Here is a 23,513-nt window from a genome sequence, read left to right on the forward strand (position 1 = left end):
CCGGAAGCGCGTGGCCCGGGCGCCGGGGGACTTCCGGCCGCCCCGGGCCGGCCCCTCCCCGCGCCGCTCTGTCCCCGCGGCTCTGTGGTCGCGCGCCGCTTCCGCCATGCTGCGCCCCAAGGCCCTCACGCAGGTCCTCAGCCAGGCCAACACCGGCGGCGTCCAGAGCACGCTGTGAGTGCCCCCCCGCACAACAGCCCTGCGAGGCGGGCCTGCTGCGGCTGGGGGGCCCTGCGCCCCCTCAGCGAGAGAGACCCCACCCGCCCCTCCCCTGTCCTCACAACAGCCCCGCCAGGTAGGCCCTGCTGCGGCCAGGAGGGGGCCCTGCGCCCTCTCAGGCGGTCCCCTCCCCCTGTCCTCACAACAGCCCTGCGAGGTAGGCCCTGCCACAGCTGGGAGGGGGCCCTGCGCCCTCTCAGGCCGCCCCCTCCCCCTTTCCTCACAACAGCCCTGCAAGACCACCCCTCTCCCTGTCCTCACAACAGCCCTGCGAGGTGGGCCCTGCTACAGCTGGGAGGGGGCCCTGCGCCCTCTCAGGCGGCCCCCTCCCCCTTTCCTCACAACAGCCCTGCAAGACCACCCCTCCTCTCCCTGTCCTCACAACAGCCCCGCGAGGTAGGCCCTGCTGCAGCCAGGAGGGGGCCCTGCGCCCTCTCAGGCGGCCCCCTCCCCCTGTCCTCACAACAGCCCTGCAAGACCACCCCTCCTCTCCCTGTCCTCACAACAGCCCTGCGAGGTAGGCCACCTGAGCGCCCTCGCACAACAGCCCTGCAAGGCCACCCCTCCCCTTCACAGCTGCAGCCGTGGCTGGGGGGGAGGGAAGCAGCGCTGGCCCACTGGCACCCAGGACCCCCAGCCCCTCGCCTCCGCCTGTCTCCAACAGTCCTGCAAGGCAGGCCAGGGAGTGACGGCGCCTGCACCTCCAGGCCCGCTCTCGCCACGGCACGTCCCCGTTGGGGCAGCCCGGCAGCACCTGTGCCAGGGTGGGGCTGCCCCCGTCCTGGAAGCCCCTGGCGCCAACTCCGCTCTCACCCCCGCAGGCTGCTGAACAACGAGGGCTCCCTCCTGGCGTACTCCGGCTACGGGGACACGGACGCCAGGGTCACGGCCGCCATCGCCAGCAACATCTGGGTGGCCTACGACAAGAATGGGCACCAGGCCTTCAACGAGGACAACCTCAAGTTCATCCTCATGGACTGCATGGTCAGCTCCGGCTTGGGGCCGCCCAGACTGGCACTCCGGGCCAGAATAGCCTTAGTGGCAGGGAGCTGGACGGTGGGAAGGGGGCCCACGGGGGGGGGGGCAAAGGGGAGGAAGGACAGCAGTTAAAGCGAGAGGCGACCAGGACGTGAGCAAGCGAGTTCTGCTGCAGGGACGGGGAGGGGGCTGCAGTCTGCAGCACTGTGGAGAGAGGAATGCCAGGATTTGCTGAGAGTGAGGACTGGCTGCCTCACGGCTTCGCTGCTTTCTCCCACAAGTGTCGTTTCTCTTTCTCCGCTTTCTCCTCCCTGCAAACCCGCCACTCTCACCCCAGGAGGGCCGTGTTGCCATCACCAGGGTTGCCAACTTGTTGCTGTGCATGTATGCAAAAGAGACCGTGGGCTTTGGCATGCTGAAGGCCAAGGTAAGCTTCCCTGGGGGTCTTTTGTTTGCTTCCATTTTTGCTGGTCTGTTCCCTGCACCCAGCGGTGGCTGTTGAGCAGCCCAGCTTTGAAATGCTGCCTGTTGCACAGGACTGTTTGGAGCAGGTTGCAACCGCTTTGTTCAGAGGGGTCGCCTTTGTGCCAGTATTGTGGTAAACACAGCAGCGTTGCCATTCACATCAGGGAGCTCCTGGTTCCAGGGCCTGCCTTAGGAGCTGCAGGGCTCCTAGTTTACCCTGGCCCAGGGCCCCCTTAGGCACGTCTCCAGCTGTAGCCCTGCTCTCCAAGCCTTCCTCTGGGGTGATGTCTGAACTGAGCCCATCTCTCGTTTATCTGCTTTCCAGAACATGGGCTGCGTCCTCACTGCCAAGCCTCTCCTTGCCTTTTTTTTTCTCCCCAGGCTCAAGCATTGGTCCAGTACCTGGAAGACCCCCTCACGCAGGTCGCTGCTTCGTGAGTGGAGGATGGAGACCAAGGTGGAGCTCAACAATTGTGGTGGTTCTTGTTGGGAGCGCAACTTGTCTACCAAGATGACTTCCAGGACTCCCTGTCCCCCCCCCCCCCCGCCCAGCACTGCAGAGAGTGGTTGACGCTTGTGGTTCTGTGTGTTTAAAAAATGAGAAAATAGCAGCGGGAAAAGAATAAAAAGGGGGTTTATATGGGCTTGTGTCCTCTTTGTGGAATGGGCTGCTGATCTCACTGGGAGTTGGGTTCAGGTTCAGAGCAGTCTTAAGTGGAGGACCGATGAAGTTGTGTTGATCCTTGAAGGGGAACCAGGCAACGAGAAGCTGGAGCAAAAATAACTTTGGAAGGGCAGTACTTTTCCATGCAGAAAGCAAGAGGGGAGGGGATTCGACCCTCCTCATCCCTACACATTTTGGTCCTAAAATCCATTATGGCCCTTGGCTTATATTTTAGTGTCAGTGTTTATATTGTTTGTGTTTACGATACAGAAATGCAACACAAGGTGTTTCCAACACTTGGTCAAGCTTGACCTGTTGCCTCCTGCTTTAGCAAGGTGAGAATCAGTACCGGAAATGACCACTTGATGGCAGCAAAAGACTGAAGATGCCCATCGAGGTTCTCTTTGGCCTGCCCTGATACGGGGCTGGTTTGGGGGGTCAGGGATATGGTGAGTCCCACCTGTGCTGAGATGACGCACTTTGGAATGGGTCACGCTTGTCAATTCGGGACGGCCCAAGGAAGGTGGTACTTCAAACAGCCCACAATGGTAGCCTCCCGTGTCCAAAGCCTGGCAGGAGTGAGGGGGGGCTTCTGGCCATAGGCCACGGACGACCACATCAGCCCTCCGGGCAGCAAGGCCAGCACCCTGGAGCCACTCCAGACAGGAGCCCCAGATGGAGGGCCTCCTGGAGCAACTGGGTCAGTCCTGGCTCCTGCCTGCCTCAGTTTGACCAGGGGCTGCTGCTAGCACATGCCCCTCCCCCCAGTCTGGGGAAGTCATTGCAGCCGTGGGGGCCTGATCCACTTCAACAATGGGCCCTTTTTCCTCCATGAAACAGTGGACGCCTTCCACGGGCTCCTTACCCACAGGCCAGAAACGCATTGAGGTCACTGCACACACAATGACACCATCACCTACAGCCTTGTCTGGGGTCACCGCTGAGTAAATGTGCACATGATGCTGCTGCTGCAAGTGGAGTTTCTAGAGGGTTTGAGTTGCACATTTGGAACAGAACGGCAGATTCTCGCACCCACCACACAAGATCAAAACAACAGCGGGGCCCTTCTGGGAGCCTCTTCCTGCCATCTGAGGTGGCTTCCTTCCACTTGCAAATGCCCCCCTGAAACATTTTGGGAACCTCCAGGCACGCGCTCTCTGAGGCAGGTATCCTGGGTCCCGCTTGTCTGTTGGCAAAATGGCTGCAGGAGTTTGACGCGACTCCCCACGCCTCCTCCTCGGGACACCTTTCTAACAGGTTGAGCCTGTGAGCTCACCGCCTTCTGCATTCCACCCTTCCGGTCTAACTGGATGAGTTATGTAGGTTTGTGGAAGGGGAGGTGAGCGGAGCACGACCTTTGCCAAACGCACCATGTGGTTTCTGAACTGGAGCACAAACAGGACCTGGAAAGTGGCCACTTCCATTTTGACAAAAGAAGCAAGTTTCTAGCCCTCAGGCGTGTGAGGCAATGCATGAAGACAGACCAGTAGCTTTCTGCAAAGGTTTGCCCCAAACATCATGCTTGCAATTTGCCCATGTTGCAGAAGGGGGGAGGCTGAGACCTAGATGGAGGGGATTCCCCTCCCCCCCAAGGCCACAAAGCAGGAGCTGGACAGATGACGCCAGCCCAGAGTCTGCGGAACGGCTGGCCTCATTTGGATAACAAATCTGCAGTGGTGCCATGTTTGTGCCTTCTGAAACACATCAGGACTCTTAAGTTCCCACCCCTCAGGGCCAGGTCTCCCCTGTGAGGGTCCAGCATTGGAGCTGGCTCAACTTCATGCAGTTGGCAGCTGCCTTTCTGTTGAGTTGAATTTTCTGGGTGCTGTTGGAAAGGCAGAAGAGCGTCAGCACAGAGCGTCTCGGCTTTATCTGTGAAACTTCCGCCTGCCGCGCTGCTTGTTGGCAGCAGAGGAGAGCTGCAGGAAAGAAGCCGACTGTGAGCAGCCCTGTGCAGTCACAGAAACTGCAATCTGCCAGCAACCAGGGAAACCTTCCTGTGACCTTAACGCCAGGCCCAGGCGGAGCACAGCCACGCAGGTGACACGCCCAGGTGAGGTGCAGGGGAGGGGCCGGCTCAGCCCTTACCTGCTCAACCAGCACAACCGCCAAGAGTCTGAGTGGCAGGGCTGCACCTTGAACCAGCCTCGCTGGGAGCTGCGTTCCCTCTCCCCGCCTTGCACAAAAGGGCCCCCACCCATCCAGCCACCCCCTCTCCAAACAGTCACCTCCCTTTCCACAGGTAAACGCTGCTTGTCCTTCTCGGCCACTCTCCAGCTCTCGCCTGCAGCTGGCTTGGAAACTCTGCAAGAAAACAGCAGCCAGGCAGCTCTGTTTTTTCTGCTACCTCCCTTCTTGGTGGACAAGCTTGGCGGATCGGAGAGGCAGCGGAAGGCTCCCTGTGGAAAGGGCCCATTGGGGCAGGCAGCCAGCCAGCCATGGGGACATCGGAGGAGGATTATAATTTTGTCTTCAAAGGTGAGTGACCTTGTTCTGAAGGCTCAGGCGAGTTCTCTGTCCAGCCTAGAAGGGAAGGCACCTTTCAGATCCCAGGTACCGAGCAACATCTCAGGCCTGCAGTCCCAACTCCCCCATGGAGCTACAGTTTGGAAGGACATGGAGCCCTTGTGAAATGCATGAAGGGGATCCAGCCAGCTACCCCATTTGGAGCAGTAGGGTTTTTTTTCTCTCTGCTTCACACTTGGTTCCATAGAATCGCAGAGTTGGAGGGAACCCAAGAGGCCATCTAGTCCACCCCACATCTGCAGCCATAAACCCTCCTAGAGCATCTCCAGCAGGTACCTCTCAAGCCTCTGCTTGGAAATCTCCAGGGAGGGAGAATCCACCACCTCCCTCAGCAATCTCCTGACTTAGCTGGTTATTTTGCTTCGGACCATTGTTTTATTGCTTTTATTATTATTTTTATATTGCTGTAAGCCACCTAGGGGGTCAGAAAGGCAAGGGAGAATCTGCAAGGTAAAGAAATAGAGACAGATTGTATTGCTTAATGTATTTTTATCTGTTTGCGTATGAATCAACTACATCTTTGAAGAGAAAAAGCAAAGTACGTTTGTGCTGGACGTTGCTTGACACCCACTGGAATTCCAAGTAATTAACCATTGAAAAATTCCCAGAAAGGGAGGCCGCTTTAGTCTGTCACATGGTTTTTAATCATGTTAATCTTCCCACTTGAGTCCAGTTGGTTTGCTTTTCTTCCCCCTTCCCTTGTTCACTTGGAGCTGCCAGATGTCTGCTCACCCCTTGAGTTTGCCCGTCTTCCACCTTGCAGAAGGCTGAGCTGCTCTGAAGCCTGGCTGCAGCTGGTCTGCAAAGCCAACCTGGGCATCTCATAAAGCGCTGCTTGTTTCCAAGAGGGGTGTGGGTGTCAATGGATACAGAGCAACTTGCAATTGCTCAGAAGCCAACCAAACCTGAGCATCTAACAAAAGCGCTGCTTGTTTGCAAGCTCAGAACAAGCAAGGTAAGCTCTGCATGAGGTCACCTGCAGGTGTACTAGGCCTGGAGCAGCAGAATGAGAAAGGTTAGCGTCTTCTTCCCGGTGGCTTATTGTTCAGTCATCTCTGTGTGGTCAGCTGAGGCTTCATACCTGCAGCATTTTTCACCTGTCTGATTTGCTCTGTCCTAAAGGCTTACACAGAATAACTGTCTCTGCTGTTGAGTCCCACCCTGTCCCGTGGGCTCAAGGTGGCTGCAAGACTAGTTATGTCCCCACCTGTTGAGGTCCACTCCTAAGGCCTTCAGATCCCTCTTGCAGATGTCCTTGTATCGCAGCTGTGGTCTACCTGTAGGGCGCGTTCCTTGCACGAGTTGACCATAGAAGAGATCCTTTGGGATCCGCCCATCATCCATTTTCACGACATGACCGAGCCAACGCAGGCGTCCAGAATTGGGGTGCTGAAATCCGACATGCCAGTTTCCTTTGCAAAGCCTGTTTTCCTGTGGGGTCCCTGGACTTGCTGCCTTCCTTGTGTGGATAGCAACCGTTGGCAGATATCAGAACAAGGGGGTGATATCAACCTAATCTCCTGCGTTCTCATTCTCTCTGATGTCCAAATCCACCCGCTCCCTGGACAAGAAAAGGAGTGGTGTGGAGGGCTAGAGCATCTCAGGCGAAGGACTGCCAAGGCAAGTGGCAAAGAGACTTGCCAGTTCGGAAGAAGCACTGGGGCTCTCAAGGTGCGGCTGCACAAGGCAAGGACTGTGCCTCTGGGAGAGGAATGTTGTTAGTCAACAAACCACGAGGCTTGCGGCGGCCTCAGCCAGGCCCGGTTGCTGTTGACCGGATGGGCTTAGGGCATCATTTCCATTCGTGCCCAAATGCTGATGAGAAAGGCACCCGGTTCCGTTGCGCTTGTCCCTGGTTGTCCTTCCTCTTCTGCCCTTTGCTGTCTCCTCCACTGTCCAAAATCGGGTTGTAGCCCCCCTGGGGCGGGGATCTTTCTCTTTTGCGTACATGAGTCAGTAAAAGAGCCACGCTGGAGGTGTCCAGGCCTGGTTCCCTTCACCAGTCTCTCCCCTTGCAAAGTGGCAATGCTGGTCTACGTTGCAGGGCTTCAAGCACTTAGAAGTTGCTGATTCTCACCCTGGCTGGCCCACAAGATAAAACAACAGGCTTCTTCCTTGAGTGGGTCTTGATCATTCCACTTGTCTCCTCTCCCTGCAGTGGTCCTGATTGGAGAATCGGGCGTCGGAAAGACCAACCTGCTCTCCCGCTTCACCCGCAATGAGTTCAACCACGACAGCCGGACCACCATCGGAGTGGAGTTCTCCACCCGCACCATCCTGGTGGGGGACGCCCTGGTGAAAGCGCAGATCTGGGACACAGCCGGGCTGGAGCGCTATCGCGCCATCACCTCCGCGTGAGCGAGGGCTGGTGGGGTGGGGGGGGAGAGCTAGCCGTGAACCAGCAAGGCCACAGACTTGTTCTGCGAGGCCCTTCCACAGATTATCTGCGGAAACTGGTGGGCAGGGGGTCCTGGAACGGATCACCCACAGGTGCTGAGGGCCCTCTATTGAGAGGCAAATGTCCTGCACACCACAAATGGGCACAAATGTCCAATGCCAGGACTCATCTGACGGGACCCAGTCGTCCAGGACGTGGAGGTCCCGTCACCCTTTGAATGCTGCTTTGTAGTCAAAACCTTCAAGCCACCTCCCTGCATGTCAGAATCCAGGCAGGAGGAAGTTGAGCTTCCAAGCCCGCGTTTCTGCCTGATTTTCCAGATATTCCTTGCAGGAAGTCCAGGGTGTCTAATGCACGGCAGCTTTCCCAGACACCTCTGCCTGCAGCCTGCTGTGATGGGGGGTCTCGGCAGAGAAGGGGGCCCCTGAAGCACCACCACTCCCTCCTCCTTCCACTAACCCCCCTCCCACTCTCTCCCTTCCCGCGACCCCAGATACTACCGAGGGGCCGTGGGGGCCCTGCTGGTGTTCGACATCACCAAACACCAGACCTACGAGGTGGTGGAGCGCTGGCTGAAGGAGCTGTACGACCACGCCGAGGCCACCATTGTGGTCATGCTGGTGGGCAACAAGACGGACCTGGCCCAAGCCCGGGAAGTCCCCACTGAGGAGGCCAAGATGTATGCGGGTAAGGGCAGGGTGGGGCACAGCTTGGGCCCCCTCCAGGCACCCTGGGCATTTGAGGCACATGCAAAGGGCACATTCTTGGCTTCGGTGTAAAGTCACAGGAGCTGTGATAGGGAGGGAACTGGAGCTGGCCTGAGTCAGCACAAGCAGGAGGTCAGCTAAGACAGTCGCCTCAGGCGACCGGCAGGGGCACCCATCCCTGTCTACCTCCTTCCTCCACCTCTTGCCTCTCCTGCTTCCTTGATTGAAAAGGGGAACAGGTGTGGAGTTTCTGACGGTCTAGCCCCCTTTCCCCTCTCCTCCACACCCCCTCCTATGCTCACTTTCAAGGCCAGCAGCAATGTGTCTCTGAACACCTTGCAGAACACCTGTTGCAAGGAAGGAATAGCACTGAAAACAGAATTTAAACACACACACACACACACACCCCCAGATAAATATCATAGCAACCTGGAGTGCCAACCTCTGCATGTTCACTCAGAATCAAATTCCGCTGTGTTCAGTAGGACTTAAACCTGCCCAGGCCTGAATGCCACACGGTCCCCGTGCTGTGTCTCAGGCAGCCTTTGAGAAAGGCAACATAGGCATTAGCAGGTGCCCCTTGGCAAATTTCTCAGTTTGCCTCCCGCTGAGCCGGTCCTGGACTAATATTCTCAGCTAAAACGGGGAGCGGTGTGAGCAGGTCTTCCTGTTGCTCTTGCCACAGAAAACAACGGCCTGCTGTTCGTGGAGACGTCGGCACTGGACTCCACCAACGTTGAACTGGCCTTTGAAACTATTCTGAGAGGTGAGTGGGCTGGCGTGGCCTTCGGAGGGGCTGCTCCCAGCACCCAGAGTGCTTCCAGCTGGTGGGCCTACCTGCAGGGCTGGAGCGGGGGGCATGTCTTTCCTCATCTCTTGGCTGCAGGTGACAAATCAAAACCAAAGGCGGTGTGTTTTCGCCCCTCTCTTTCTCCTAGACATTTTCAACAAAGTGCAGAAGCAGAAGCAGAAAAGCCCCCTGGACCCCACCGTGTCCCTCTCGGCCGAGAGCAGCGGCGTGGCGTCCACCTCGCAAGCCGTGGAAGCGAAGCGCGCCTGCTGCCTGAACCTCTGAGGGGCAGGGACGGGGCTGGGGGTCGCGTGGGGCCCGCAGCCACGTGCCAGGGAGTTGGGTGGGTGGACGAGGATGCTCCTCTTTCTGGGTGCCTCTGCAGTCCGGGGCTGGCTTTCGAAGGGGTTTGGTCTGCCTCTCCTCCTCAGTCGAGGGGCCACAGCGGTGTCTTGGAGCAAGATGGTCTCGTGCTTTTAAAAGCCTCTCGGTGTGCCTGGAATGACTGGCGGTCCTTTCCGCTGTTCGTGAGAATGGGCTCTGATGCCATCGATGAACAGGGGAACATTTGCGTGTGCCTGTGCGTGGGCTGCACTCTGATTCCTCCGGTGCGTGGAGGTAGCTTCACTCCTACAGTCTCTCCGCATCAACATCACACGTCCCTCTGCCTGTGTTTGAACAGCTCAGCAACGTCAGAACCTCCTTCCTCCTCCGTCAAGTCATCTTCCCTTTTTTTTCAAGGTACCATGTTAAATTGACTGTATAATTTCATTGATTAAATATGAATGTAACGTTTATTTCAACCACGTGCCTCTTTGTGTTAGGCTAGCACTGCGTTTGTTTTGATCTGGAGTCATACTTGGGGCCTCTCCAATCAATAAGCTTTCCTTGTCCTCCTTTTTGAAGGTTCCTCTCTTGTTGCTCCCCTTCATGCCCTCCCTCTTTCCCTCCCAAAACAGAGCCAGACTTGGCTCCGGAAGAGCCACGTATGATAAACTTCAGACGCTTGAGAGCTTCAATATTTAAGAAGCATTAAAAATCTTAAATGTATTGACTCGCTGTGAACATTAAACTTAATGTTTTAATCCAGTGGACTTTCAGTTGATACCTGAGAAATAATTATAAAGCTTAAAAATGTCTCATTTACCTTTCAATATTGATTATGATGCAAAAAGGAGCTCAGCCCACGTATTTCTGTGAGCCACGCATTATCTGTCAAGGAGCCACAGTTTGGCTACCCCTGGGCTAGAGCATCTGTCCTGACTTCGGCGAGACTTTCAGAGTCCAGCGGTGTTTATGCAGAAGTGACCCTCAACTAGGTGAGGGAGGGTATCTTACTTGGGGCTTAGTTGCATGCCTTGCACAAAGACCCCAAAGCTTTGGGATGGGGGTGGCTTGGAGTGGAGAAAGGGAACCATTCCATGTCCCCACCACGAAGCTGGGAACCTGGTGCCGGTCAGTGTTGCTGGAAAAACCACGTACTGGCTCTTGGGAGACCAGCAAGTGTGCGCTCTGGACTTCCTGGCCTGCCCTGGAGAGGTGCCAAGCTGTGTTCACACACAGTCTGGTCAGACCTGGAACAGCGGAAGTGTTTGAGTGTCGTTTCAGAGGGTGTGGACACTTTTCCCTCTTGTACCGCCCGGCCTGGGCACCGCCCGAGGTGACGGATGGGCAGTCAGTTCAGAGCAGACAAAAGACAGCCTTGTGCAACACAATAATCATCACCATAATAATAGCAAATTATTATTATTGATGACAACGGAGGGAATTTTCTGTCAGGAAGTGTGATGGTGGCCTCTGGCTCAGAGGATTTGAAAAGGGGGTTGGCAAATGTGTGGTCTAGCGATGGTTCTTAGCTGTGCTGTGAGATGGAACCTCCCCATTCAGGGGCAGTTTATCTCTGAATACAAGCAGAGGAAAGGCCTTCCAGGGGGGGTTTTGTCCTTGGAATGTAGGCCAACTCGCAACTCTCTCTTGCTGGATCGTATCCAACGTCCGCACTCCATAGTCACCTCTCTTGTAAAATGGAAATAATTTTCCTTGCCATTCGTGCCATTGATAAGACACAGGCTGGCCTTTGTGGGAAGGGAAATGTGTGGGTATCCATATGTGTGCGTGTGTGTTAATGTATAGATACATACATGGAACTTATTTTGTAAATAAACAGTTCTTCATTCTGGTTTTTATTTCCTGGCTTTGCTTAACAGGCTGATCTTTTGGGAGGGGAGGAGTGTCAGCAGGTGTGGGGGAATCGTTTATCCCACCAGAGCTGGTTTGGGAGAAGGTTGTCATTTCCACAGGACCGGGGGGGGGGGGGGAGATCCACTGAAGCTGGGGTGTTTACATACACAAGCTCCCTGAGACAGAGACTGGTCTGCATAACTTTGGAAAGCACCGAGTAATCTCTCTCTCACACACACACACATTCACACCTCCGAGAGGGAGGGGAGAACTGGACAAATGCTGGATGCCATTTGGGAAGGAGGACTAAGAAGTAAGCTGAAGACCAGGCTGTAACAAGGATGGATTTCGAGGAGGGTTTTCAAGCCAGACCCCTGCATTGGCTGCTGCAAAACTTCCCACTGTCAGGACTCTGTGCACTTGCTGAAGCCAAGAAGGATCAGGCCTCAACCTGTTGGGGGAGGGGGGAGGCCTGGGAAATGGCAAGTTGGCTGCCTTGCAACCCAAAGCCCATGAAGGGAGAGGAACAGTCAAGAGTCTGGTCCACTCCAGTGATTTTCAACTGGTGTGCTGGTCAGTGCCGCAAAAGGTTCACAGGTGTGTTGTGGGAGTTTGGGAGAGGGTCATTTTATGAGTAGGGCTGCTGTTGGGGGACGTGAGCCGGCAGCCTGGTGGGCCTTGTCAAGGGTAGAGAGACAAGCAGCGTGCCCTGAAGACCCACCTCCCCTCTTCTGCTTGGTTCTCTGTTTTCAGGGTCAGGGAGTGGGAGGGGGCAGCTGGAGGCCAGGCACTCCTCGGCTGGCTCATCGGGAACAGGCCCCGTCACCCCACAGTCATGAAAACCGGCATGTTTGGCAGGTCTTGAGCAAACTGGTCCGGCGAGTCCAAAGCAGCCGAAGAGCGGCCATCAGGCAGATCTCGGCCAGGCGGCCGCTGCAAAGAAGCAACACAGAGGAGGTCACACCAAACAAACACTTCCGGCCGTTTCCACCAGCCTGAAAGGCACGTGAGGGCCTTTGTGAGACCCCTGGATGGGCAGCCGCAGAACCATCCGGAACTGCACAAGGAAACCACTCGTATTTCTGGAAACATCTTCAGCACCGGGTGTGCTGCTGTTGTGTGTGTTTTTGTGTTGTTAACAAAAACTAACAGTGCTGGGACAGGAGCTCTCCCCCCCCCCCCAGATTCCAGGCATCCCTTGAGGGCTGACCTGCTCAGACTTCCACGTTCAGGGGCAGTCTACGTTTGAGAAGGTGGGCACAGGCACGAGGGACGAACTGCCTTTCTGGGGGCTCCTCCAGAGGGCTTTTTGGTCTCCCCCAGAGGAGCTGCTCCCTCCTAGTCCTCAGTGAGGCGTGGAGGACAGCCTGCGGTCCCGGGAGGAGCCTGGAGAGGGATGGGGGGGCATGTGAGGCGGCTCCAGTCTGCATCCACCCAAGAGTTATTAAGGAATTGAAGAATGAAGTTGCTGATCTCTTGACTAAAATATGCAACTTGTCCCTCGAACCGGCCACGGTGCCAGAAGATTGGAGGATGGCAAATGTCACGCCTATCTTTAAAAAGGGAAAGAGGGGGGACCCGGGAAACTATAGGCCGGTCAGCCTAACATCCATACCGGGTAAGATGGTGGAATGCCTCATCAAAGATAAGATCTCAAAACACATAGATGAACTGGCCTTGCTGAGGGAGAGTCAGCATGGCTTCTGTAAGGGTAAGTCTTGCCTCACGAACCTTATAGAATTCTTTGAAAAGGTCAACAGGCATGTGGATGCGGGAGAACTCGTGGACATTATATATCTGGACTTTCAGAAGGCGTTTGACACGGTCCCTCACCAAAGGCTACTGAAAAAACTCCACAATCAGGGAATTATAGGGCAGGTCCTCTCACGGACTGAGAACTGGCTGAAGACTAGGAAGCAGAGAGTGGGTGTCAATGGGCAATTTTCACAATGGAGAGAGGTGAAAAGCGGTGTGCCCCAAGGATCTGTCCTGGGACCGGTGCTTTTCAACCTCTTCATAAATGACCTGGAGACAGGGTTGAGCAGTGAAGTGGCTAAGTTTGCAGACGACACCAAACTTTTCCGAGTGGTAAAGACCAGAAGTGATTGTGAGGAGCTCCAGAAGGATCTCTCCAGACTGGCAGAATGGGCAGCAAAATGGCAGATGCGCTTCAATGTCAGTAAGTGTAAAGTCATGCACATTGGGGCAAAAAATCAAAACTTTAGATATAGGCTGATGGGTTCTGAGCTGTCTGTGACAGATCAGGAGAGAGATCTTGGGGTGGTGGTGGACAGGTCGATGAAAGTGTCGACCCAATGTGCGGCGGCAGTGAAGAAGGCCAATTCTATGCTTGGGATCATTAGGAAGGGTATTGAGAACAAAATGGCTAGTATTATAATGCCGCTATACAAATCGATGGTAAGGCCACACCTGGAGTATTGTGTCCATTTCTGGTCGCATCTCAAAAAAGACATAGTGGAAATGGAAAAGGTGCAAAGGAGAGCAACTAAGATGATTACGGGGCTTGGGCACCTTCCTTATGAGGAAAGGCTACAGCGTTTTGGCCTCCTCAGCCTAGAAAAGAGACGCTTGAGGGGGGACATGATTGAGACATACAAAATTATGCAGGGGATGGACAGAGTGGACAGAGAGATGCTCTTTACACTCTCACATAACACCAGAACCAGGGGACAGCCACTCAAATTGAGTGATGGGAGAGGTAGGACACACAAAAGAAAATATTTCTTTACTCGGCGTGTGGTTGGTCTGTGGAACTCCTTGCCACAGGATGTGGTGATGGTGTCTGGCCTGGACGCCTTTAAAAGGAGATTGGACAAGTTTCTGGAGGAAAAATCCATTACGGGGTACAAGCCCTGATGTGTATGCGCAACCTCCTGATTTTAGAAATGGGTTATGTCAGAATGCCAGATGCAAGGAAGGGCACCAGGATGAGGTCTCTTGTTATCTGGTGTGCTCCCTGGGACATTTGGTGGGCCGCTGTGAGATACAGGAAGCTGGACTAGATGGGCCTGTGGCCTGATCCAGTGGGGCTGTTCTGATGTTCTTAACTACAATTCCCAGGAAGCCTTGCAGGTCTCTTGTTGTCTGGTGTGCTCCCTGGGACATTTGGTGGGCCGCTGTGAGATACAGGAAGCTGGACTAGATGGGCCTGTGGCCTGATCCAGTGGGGCTGTTCTGATGTTCTTAACTACAATTCCCAGGAAGCCTTGCAGGTCTCTTGTTGTCTGGTGTGCTCCCTGGGACATTTGGTGGGCCGCTGTGAGATACAGGAAGCTGGACTAGGTGGGCCTGTGGCCTGATCCAGTGGGGCTGTTCTGATGTTCTTAACTACAATTCCCAGGAAGCCTTGCAGGTCTCTTGTTGTCTGGTGTGCTCCCTGGGACATTTGGTGGGCCGCTGTTAGATACAGGAAGCTGGACTAGGTGGGCCTGTGGCCTGATCCAGTGGGGCTGTTCTTATGTTCTTAACTACAATTCCCAGGAAGCCTTGCAGGTCTCTTGTTGTCTGGTGTGCTCCCTGGGGCATTTGGTGGGCCGCTGTGAGATACAGGAAGCTGGACTAGGTGGGCCTGTGGCCTGATCCAGTGGGGCTGTTCTGATGTTCTTAACTACAATTCCCAGGAGGCCTTGCAGGTCTCTTGTTGTCTGGTGTGCTCCCTGGGGCATTTGGTGGGCCGCTGTGAGATACAGGAAGCTGGACTAGCTGGGCCTATGGCCTGATCCAGTGGGACTGTTCTTATGTTCTTAACTACAATTCCCAGGAAGCCTTGCAGGTCTCTTGTTGTCTGGTGTGCTCCCTGGGACATTTGGTGGGCCGCTGTGAGATACAGGAAGCTGGACTAGGTGGGCCTATGGCCTGATCCAGTGGGGCTGTTCTTATGTTCTTAAACTACAATTCCCAGGAGGCCTTGCAGGTCTCTTGTTGTCTTGTGTGCTCCCTGGGCATTTGGTGGGCCGCTGTGAGATACAGGAAGCTGGACTAGCTGGGCCTATGGCCTGATCCAGTGGGGCTGTTCTTATGTTCTTAACTACAATTCCCAGGAAGCCTTGCAGGTCTCTTGTTGTCTGGTGTGCTCCCTGGGACATTTGGTGGGCCGCTGTGAGATACAGGAAGCTGGACTAGGTGGGCCTATGGCCTGCTCCAGTGGGGCTGTTCTTATGTTCTTAACTACAATTCCCAGGAAGCCTTGCAGGTCTCTTGTTGTCTGGTGTGCTCCCTGGGACATTTGGTGGGCCGCTGTGAGATACAGGAAGCTGGACTAGATGGGCCTCTGGCCTGCTCCAGTGGGGCTGTTCTTATGTTCTTAACTACAATTCCCAGGAAGCCTTGCAGGTCTCTTGTTATCTGGTGTGCTCCCTGGGGCATTTGGTGGGCTGCTGTGAGATACAGGAAGCTGGACTAGATGCGCCTATGGCCTGCTCCAGTGGGGCTGTTCTTATGTTCTTAACTACAATTCCCAGGAAGCCTTGCAGGTCTCTTGTTGTCTTGTGTGCTCCCTGGGCATTTGGTGGGCCGCTGTGAGGTACAGGAAGCTGGACTAGGTGGGCCTATGGCCTGCTCCAGTGGGGCTGTTCTTATGTTCTTAACTACAATTCCCAGGAAGCCTTGCAGGTCTCTTGTTGTCTGGTGTGCTCCCTGGGACATTTGGTGGGCCGCTGTGAGATACAGGAAGCTGGACTAGATGGGCCTCTGGCCTGCTCCAGTGGGGCTGTTCTTATGTTCTTAACTACAATTCCCAGGAAGCCTTGCAGGTCTCTTGTTATCTGGTGTGCTCCCTGGGGCATTTGGTGGGCTGCTGTGAGATACAGGAAGCTGGACTAGATGCGCCTATGGCCTGCTCCAGTGGGGCTGTTCTTATGTTCTTAACTACAATTCCCAGGAAGCCTTGCAGGTCTCTTGTTGTCTTGTGTGCTCCCTGGGCATTTGGTGGGCCGCTGTGAGATACAGGAAGCTGGACTAGCTGGGCCTATGGCCTGATCCAGTGGGGCTGTTCTTATGTTCTTAACTACAATTCCCAGGAAGCCTTGCAGGTCTCTTGTTGTCTGGTGTGCTCCCTGGGACATTTGGTGGGCCGCTGTGAGATACAGGAAGCTGGACTAGATGGGCCTCTGGCCTGCTCCAGTGGGGCTGTTCTTATGTTCTTAACTACAATTCCCAGGAAGCCTTGCAGGTCTCTTGTTATCTGGTGTGCTCCCTGGGGCATTTGGTGGGCTGCTGTGAGATACAGGAAGCTGGACTAGATGCGCCTATGGCCTGCTCCAGTGGGGCTGTTCTTATGTTCTTAACTACAATTCCCAGGAAGCCTTGCAGGTCTCTTGTTGTCTTGTGTGCTCCCTGGGCATTTGGTGGGCCGCTGTGAGGTACAGGAAGCTGGACTAGGTGGGCCTATGGCCTGATCCAGTGGGGCTGTTCTTATGTTCTTAAACTACAATTCCCAGGAGGCCTTGCAGGTCTCTTGTTATCTGGTGTGCTCCCTGGGCATTTGGTGGGCCGCTGTGAGATACAGGAAGCTGGACTAGATGGGCCTATGGCCTGATCCAGCGGGGCTGTTCTTATGTTCTTAACAGCTGTTCCTAGAGCGCCCCCCCCCCCGCGCGGGACCGGATCCGGGCTCTGCCCGCTTCCCACGTGCAGGGTGCTCCGGTCCTCAACAGTGGAGCCCCTTCCCGGGGAGGGGGTGAACAGCGCCCCCCTCGGCTGGGCTTTGCCTTGCAGGGGGGAGGGGGGTGGGAGGCGCCGCCCACTTACCTGGCCAGGTGAGCTGCGCGCAGCCACTGCGGGCGCAGCTGGGCCAATGGCTGCGGAGCGGAGGGAGGGAGGGAGCGGGCGGGCGGCCAATGGGGGCCCGCTCCCCAGCCGAGCCCAGGTGTGCGCTGCGTCCTCCTCCCGGCGCGGCGAGAGGCAGCAGGTGCGGGGCTGGGCTGGGCAGCCGGCAGCATGCGGGGCAAGGACGACGAGTACGACTACCTCTTCAAGAGTGAGTGCGACCCCCGGGCCCCCCTCCCCTCCCCGCCGACCTCTTCTCCGGGCGGGCCGGGACTGCGAGGCGGGACCTCTGCTGGGGCGCCCACAAGAGCTCCCGGACCCCCAGGCGGGGCCTCCCCTGACCCGGCCCTGGCTTGCCTGGCAGCGGGGCTGCCCCGCCTGGCACCGCTCAGCTCAGGACAGCACCCTGCCCGGAAAACTCTCCCCCACTGAAGCTGGAAGCGGCAACGCGGTCAGGGCACGGACCTGGCCTGGGGAACCTCCCTGTTCAGGAGCAGTCTACCTCCCTGCTGGGGAACAGCTCGGCCCGGAAGCCTCCCGGGTGCGCTTCCCACAGATGCTGGGCTGACAACAGCCCAACGGGGGAGATCGCCCCAAGATGTGTCAGGAAAGGCCTCTGCTTGAAACATGTTCCCCCCCCCCCCGAAATCTCAGCCCCAGGAAGGCAGCTGAACTGGGGAGTGGGCTTCACTTTCACTTGCCTGCAGCTGTTAAGAGAAGCTGAGATGGTGACTTAGGAAAGGACGCCAGGGGGCTGGAGCCTGTGGGCTTGCCCAGCCTGCCAGGGGCTATTTCTTTCTCCCCCCCCCCCACTTGATGTCAGGCCAGAGGCCCTGCTGAAGTCTTCAGGGTGACTTTCAGGAGTCCTCCGGAGACAGGGGCTCCTCCTGGGAGACTGCAGGCCATTCCTGTTTGGCTAGCAACCCTAGAAAGCCTGGTGCTGGATCACGAGGTGGGCATGCAAATAAAACCCTGAGATCTCCGTTGCTGAACAAACCAGCGCCTGGCAGAGGAGACTGACCTGAAGTCAGAAGTCAAGTGAACCGCAGCCCTGCCGGGAGGGGGCTGTTTAAACCTAATTATTTTCAAAACCACGTTCCTAATTGCGGCCTGGCTTGTATCATGGCGGCCACCTGACAAAAGAGCTTTAAAATACTGTAGGTGCAGAGCCTAGAATTCCTGGTGTCCCTGTCCTCGTTCTTGCCCTTCCTAGTGCACCTGCAGTACTGGAAGAATTGCAGCAGCCTACCCTGCAGGGCTGTTGCCTGGGTTGTTTAAACGCTCTACTGTAAAGCGCTTGTTGCACTGAAGCCTGGTTTAAACAAAAACCCCAAGTCCCTTGTTTATTTTCCCCACAACGCCTGATTGCACCTGATAAGGATCAAAAACGGCCCCTTCTGTCAGACTTTTCCAGGTGGCTGAATATCAAAACTGGTTTGTGCTGCCTTCTGGGGAAAGGGGTGTCCTTCCATTGCAGAGGAGCAGGAGACTGGCGGGCTAGAGTGGCCCCTCTTCCTCCACACTTCCTTGTCTGCTCTCTGTTTTCCCCTTCTGCATGCAGGGAAGGAGAGTGTTGTTGTGGGGCTTGTGTGGCATTTGACTTGCTGTCTTGAGAGCCGGGGAAGGGGGAGGTCTCGCTTATCTGGGAAGGAGGGGGAAGTGTGGAAGGGTGTCTCTGCGAGCAGCGGCCTGTCTGTCGAGGGTCTGGATGGATTGGCCGTGGTCCTCCCGCGGAGTGTTTGAGCACATGAGTTTGGGGGGATGCATCTTACTGCTCTGGTGGGTCCAGCCCCATCAGGCTTGGGTTGCTGTGGGGGCAGAGGCCCCGGCTACACAGCCCCTGGGTTTTTAACAGGGTTGGTCCAAGCGAAGGGGATGGTCTGCCCTTGGCCTCCCTCCTGCCGGGGAATGAGTCACATCAGCCTGTGGAATGAAGTCATCGGGCTGAGCTTGCTGTGACTCACCTCCTTGTTCCGTAGCAGCCGCACACCTTCAGGAAGGGGGTGCCCCCACCGGCACACCTGCGCCCCACACCCAGGTTCGCACAGTGATACGCAAGGACAGAGGTCGGCCACCTGGAAACGACAGGAGAGGCTTTTCAAGTGAAAGGGAGCCGTTGGGTGCTGCGCTTTCCTTCTGGCTCACGCTGTCTGTGCAGGGAGGGGGGAGGGAGAAGAAATGCAGCCTTTCCGGTTTAGTGGCGGGTTGCCTGGACGAGGCAAACTGCAGCTCAGGTGTGCAAAGAGCCAGCAGCCAGGAAGCTGCGTAGCATCCTTTGCAGGAGGGAGGCTTTTCCTCCCACCAGGGGCCCAGCTGGAGCTGGAGCTTAAACTGATCTCCAATGGATTGAGCTCGCCTTTAAGAGTGTAAGAAGAGCCCCACTGGATCAGGCCAAAGGCCCACTGAGCATCTCACAGTGGCCCACCAGGTGCCTCCGGGAGCACACAGGACCACAAGAGACCTGCATCCTGGTGCCCTCCCTTTCACCTGGCATGCAGAGGCAGCACACTTCTAGAACCAGGAAGTTGCGCACACCTGTGATGGAGCTTTCCTCCATCAATCTATCTAATGCCCTTGGAAAGGCATCTAGGCCAGGTGTCATCACCACATCCTGTGGCAAGGTGTTTCACAGGCTGGGTAAAGAAAAAAAACAACTCTTTCATCCATTCTAATTCTCCTGCCAATCAATTCAAGTGGTTGTCCCCGGATTCTGGTGTTGTGTGAGAGGAAAAAGAACACCCTTCTATCCATCCACTCCATGCATAATTTTATGTCTCAGTTCACTCCCCCACACCTGATAGGGCTGTCTTGACTCAGTGATCTTGCATCATGCTAGGATGGGAGCGAAGTATCTCTGGCAATGGCTTCAGACAGAGTGGGTGGGCACAGGAGACAACCTTTTGGAGGCTGCCCCCCCCATTACGGACTTCCCAAAGAGCTCTACCAGCCCTGTACTTGTGGTTCCTTTTAGGAAAGAAGTCTCAAAGGGTCTTATTAGGCAAGGGCTGCCCCAAATCTAGAACTTGTTGCTTTTAATGTTTGCATTTAATTGTATGTGTGTGTTTGTGTAAATTGTCTTGGTTTCTTGGGAAGAGAGTCTAATAACTTAAGTAGCTAATAAATTAGTGTGTGCGCGCTTGGCACAATGGGAGAGGTCAGATCTCTGCCCAGGGGCCCAGCTGTCAGAACGCGATAAAGATGTCAGGGAGGCTGTTTGTACAGTTTGAGGAAGCCCTCAAATGCTGGTGGACTTTGCTTCGTAGAATCATAGAGTTGGAAGGAACCTAATAGGTCATATAGTCCAACCTTCTGCCTTAGGCAGGAAATCCTCTTAGAGCATCTCCAACAGGTGCTTGTCAAGTCTCTGCTTGAATATCTCTAGTGAGGCAATCTCTCTCGGCAATCTGTTCCACTGCCGAAGCACCCTGACAGTCAGGAATTTTTTCCTGATGTCTAATCGAAATCTCCTTCCTTTCAGAGGAGGGGGCCAGGCTCTTTTGGGAGGCCCTTCCTGTTTGTATCTGGTCTTGACCACTGCAGATGGGTTGGGGGGGCAACGGGGTGCTTACATGACAGAATGCTGCTGTACGAATTCCCTGTGCGTAGAAAACTAGGTGCTGGCGTGAGAGTTTCTACCCATACTTCCTTCCTGACCAGCTTGCTTTCAGAATGCGGGGATTTTTTATATTTTTTATTTTTTGCTTAGAGCTGCATTCAGTTATTTTACGCCGGCAACGTTGGCCAGAAGTGATCCAGCTCAGACACGAGGAGAGCTGGGCCTGCACACGAGCGAGGCTGCCAACTCTGAGGATTTTGATCCAGGCCAGCCCTGGAGGTGTCCTCTCCAAAGCCTGTAATTGGAAGCTGTAGAGCGTGGGAGGTTCCAGGGATGTGCTGCATCCTTCAGGCAGCCTCATCCCGATCTGCTTGCTATCAGGAAGAGGCTGTGGCTAAGTTGATGTGGTAGCTGGGTCAACAGGAAGCAGCCGTTGGTCGGCGACTCTTCCAGAGATGCGGCAGCCAAACCTTACGGCCGCGTGAGCTTCTGCTACAACCAAGCAGCCTTTCCAGTGTTCCGAGACCCTGTGGTGTTTCCTTTGCCCCCACAGAGCCAGCCCCCCCATTTATTTCAGATGCTTGTAGGCCGCTGCCCCAGCATCACCCCCAATGCTCAACGCAGCATGCGTCGCTGGGGACTATGAAAATCCTTTAGGAAACCTGGCAAAACGTGCTTGCCACCCTGCCCTGGCGTGAGGCAGCCTCTCTGGGCAGAGTTGGCATTGGCTGCCCCTTGGACCTTCCCCCCCAAGACGCTGCCTCCCTCTTTCATGCCACGCCTCGTCCCTGGAGCCTTTCCAGTCTTGCCCACCCCCTCCCAGTCCTTGTTCTCTAGGGCAGTGATGCCAAAGTACACACGACTGTGCCTGCTGCCCCCTCCCCTCAGGCGGGCATTCTCTTGCTCCCGCCGCGGTGCCCCTTGGACTGCGAGGGCAGCTGCTGAGTCAGTCGGAGCCTTGAGCTCCACCCAGCAAATCCCAGTCCTGAACCTACACGCAGCGCCTGGATGGCAACCAGCTCTTGCAAAGGCACTTGAAGCTGCGCGTGCGAGATACACAAATGCTGCCACTGTTTGGCTTGCAGGTTCCTTGGGGCAGGGACCTGTCGCTTTGAGTTTAGTCTATAACAGCTTTTTTCATGCCGTGACCCTGAAAAATAAAGAAAGAGACTGCGGACCCACTGCCAATCCTGCCCCCCTCCAGGGACCCAATTGGTCCACCTTCCACCCCTGTCGCTGCCCTACCCACCACCTCCCACAGTTTCTCCCTCTCTCTTGTGTCTTCACAACAACCCTGTGAAGTAGTATCCTGAGCAGGACTGGCCTTGGAAGTTGTGGGGCAAGAGGTTGCTATGGGTTAACCCTAACCCCATTGGGGTCCTCACCTGCATGTTGAAGAACATGACCAGAATGTGCGGCTGACAGTAGTCAACACTGCATTGCCGTTCCCGGCAGTGGAGTCCGGACTGCGCTCTCAGAACTCACGCGTATGTGTCGTTTCCCCCTTTCGCAGTTGTCCTCATTGGGGACTCGGGTGTCGGGAAGAGCAACCTCCTCTCCCGCTTCACCCGGAACGAGTTCAACCTGGAGAGCAAGAGCACCATCGGGGTGGAGTTTGCCACCCGCAGCATCCAGGTGGACAACAAGACGGTGAAGGCGCAGATCTGGGACACGGCCGGGCAGGAGCGCTACCGGGCCATCACCTCCGCGTGAGTCCCCCGCTGCCCTTGGGCGCTCTGCGGGCGAGGGGGGGCTTGTGGCTGGCCGCTCTTTTCAGCGCTTGTGCCTCAGTGGGAGGAGGGGGGCTGGTGCTAAAGTCTGACCCTTTCTCTCTCCCCCACTGCAGGTACTACAGAGGGGCCGTCGGGGCGCTGCTGGTGTATGACATCGCCAAGTACCTCACCTACGAGAACGCGGAGCGCTGGCTGAAGGAGCTGCAGGACCACGCGGACGCCAACATCGTCATCATGCTGGTGGGCAACAAGAGCGACCTGCGGCACCTGCGGGCGGTGCCCACCGACGAGGCCAAGAGCTTTGCGGGTACGGCTGCCTCTGCTGGCCCCTGAGGCCACCCAAGTGCGGCCCCCTCGGCCAGGGACAGTTCCCTCTCAGCCTCGCAGGCTTGTTGTGGGGACGCAGGGAGGGAAGGAACTCTGTACGGCCCCCGGAACTCCTTGGAGGAGGGGCAGGATTGCAGAATGTGAAAAACAGAGAAACTTTTTGCCAGGGTCAGGTTTTGCAAAGAAGGCACGTGCAGAGTGCCTTCTCCCTTCTCGCACGAAGCATCTTCGCACTGGGGAGAAAAGACCTGCGGGGGGGGGGCCTTCAGAGTGTCTTGAAACCCGTTGCTTCTGGTTTCCAAAGCTTCCTCACAGAGGTCTGCTGTAGGAGCAGGCTGGACATGACAGAAACTTATTTGGTGTGGACACGCGAATCCTGATCCTGCCTTTCTCCCTCTCTCCAAACCTGCCGCAGAAAAGAACGGCTTGTCCTTCATAGAAACCTCCGCTCTGGATTCCACCAACGTGGAGACGGCCTTTCAGAACAGCCTGACGGGTGAGTCCTGTCCCAGCGCACCGCAATGTCGGAGGTGGCGCTGCGGTGCAAGAATGATAGATGACAGGCCGCTTTGGGGGGAACCTCTGAAGCCTGCCAGGATTCTTGTGATGATTCCAGACTAGGCAGGAAATAGTTCTTGACCCAACTTTTGTTTAATCTGTGGAACTCCTTGCCACAGGATGTGGTGATGGCACCTAGCCTAGATGCCTTGGACAGAAAGTCCATCGCAGAAGGCAAGCCTGGCCCACGATGGGTATATGCAACATCCTGGTCTTGGAGGTCGCCTACCTCTGAAAACCAGGAGCGAGGGAGTTAGGGTTAGGGTTAGGGATACAGCGATCTTGCAGTCTTGTGTGCACTCTGGTGGACCCCTGAGAGATGCAGGAAGGTGGACTAGACAGGCCCGGATGCAGTGGGGCTTTCCTGATGCCCTTGCACGATGAAGGGCGTGCTGGCTGCCACCTTAATCTCACCGCCCCCTTCTGTCCCCAGCGGTGCTTGACCTCACCTCTTCTGTTTTTGTCTTCTGCTGCTGTGCAGAAATCTACCGGATTGTGTCCCAGAGGCAGATCGCTGGGGGGCAGCCGGAAGCGGAGTTCAGCGCCACCAGCACCATCGAGCCCATCAAAGTCCTTCCCACCCACCAGGAAGGGAAGCAGGCTCCCTGCTGCCAGAACATATAA

At 55.9% G+C, this 23,513-nt stretch overlaps 3 protein-coding genes across 3 annotated transcripts; all 3 read left to right on the forward strand.

Moving 5' to 3' along the window:
* Window positions 1-63: 63 nt before the first annotated feature.
* On the forward strand, window positions 64-2,305 carry LAMTOR2 (late endosomal/lysosomal adaptor, MAPK and MTOR activator 2). Its single transcript, XM_066610209.1, has 4 exons — window positions 64-174; window positions 1,041-1,203; window positions 1,535-1,624; window positions 2,044-2,305. Exons 1-4 carry the CDS (start codon window positions 107-109, stop codon window positions 2,098-2,100), a joined length of 378 nt encoding a protein of 125 aa, XP_066466306.1. The 5' UTR covers window positions 64-106; the 3' UTR covers window positions 2,101-2,305.
* A 2,459-nt stretch (window positions 2,306-4,764) lies between these two features.
* Window positions 4,765-9,032, forward strand: RAB25 (RAB25, member RAS oncogene family). The gene is made up of 5 exons (XM_066610206.1): window positions 4,765-4,804; window positions 7,011-7,206; window positions 7,744-7,937; window positions 8,643-8,723; window positions 8,896-9,032. The coding sequence occupies exons 1-5, from the start codon at window positions 4,765-4,767 to the stop codon at window positions 9,030-9,032; spliced, it is 648 nt and encodes a 215-aa protein (XP_066466303.1).
* Window positions 9,033-16,886: 7,854 nt separating this feature from the next.
* LOC136635052 (ras-related protein Rab-11A-like) lies at window positions 16,887-23,513 on the forward strand. The gene is made up of 5 exons (XM_066610139.1): window positions 16,887-16,926; window positions 21,785-21,980; window positions 22,118-22,311; window positions 22,747-22,827; window positions 23,371-23,513. Exons 1-5 carry the CDS (start codon window positions 16,887-16,889, stop codon window positions 23,511-23,513), a joined length of 654 nt encoding a protein of 217 aa, XP_066466236.1.

Source organism: Tiliqua scincoides, chromosome 15 (assembly GCF_035046505.1).
Source record: "Tiliqua scincoides isolate rTilSci1 chromosome 15, rTilSci1.hap2, whole genome shotgun sequence".
NCBI classification, from domain to species: Eukaryota; Metazoa; Chordata; class Lepidosauria; order Squamata; family Scincidae; genus Tiliqua; species Tiliqua scincoides.

Bases quoted from the DNA above. Each gene is read 5' to 3' on its own strand.
- LOC136635052 (XM_066610139.1), top strand. From the start codon at position 16,887: ATGCGGGGCAAGGACGACGAGTACGACTACCTCTTCAAGA. The intron at 16,927-21,784 runs GTGAGTGCGACC...CCCCTTTCGCAG, and splicing joins GTACGACTACCTCTTCAAGA to TTGTCCTCATTGGGGACTCG. The intron at 22,828-23,370 runs GTGAGTCCTGTC...GCTGCTGTGCAG, and splicing joins CTTTCAGAACAGCCTGACGG to AAATCTACCGGATTGTGTCC.
- RAB25 (XM_066610206.1), top strand. From the start codon at position 4,765: ATGGGGACATCGGAGGAGGATTATAATTTTGTCTTCAAAG. The intron at 4,805-7,010 runs GTGAGTGACCTT...CTCTCCCTGCAG, and splicing joins TTATAATTTTGTCTTCAAAG to TGGTCCTGATTGGAGAATCG. The intron at 7,938-8,642 runs GTAAGGGCAGGG...CTCTTGCCACAG, and splicing joins GGAGGCCAAGATGTATGCGG to AAAACAACGGCCTGCTGTTC.
- LAMTOR2 (XM_066610209.1), top strand. From the start codon at position 107: ATGCTGCGCCCCAAGGCCCTCACGCAGGTCCTCAGCCAGGCCAACACC. The intron at 175-1,040 runs GTGAGTGCCCCC...TCACCCCCGCAG, and splicing joins GGCGGCGTCCAGAGCACGCT to GCTGCTGAACAACGAGGGCT. The intron at 1,625-2,043 runs GTAAGCTTCCCT...TTTTCTCCCCAG, and splicing joins TTGGCATGCTGAAGGCCAAG to GCTCAAGCATTGGTCCAGTA.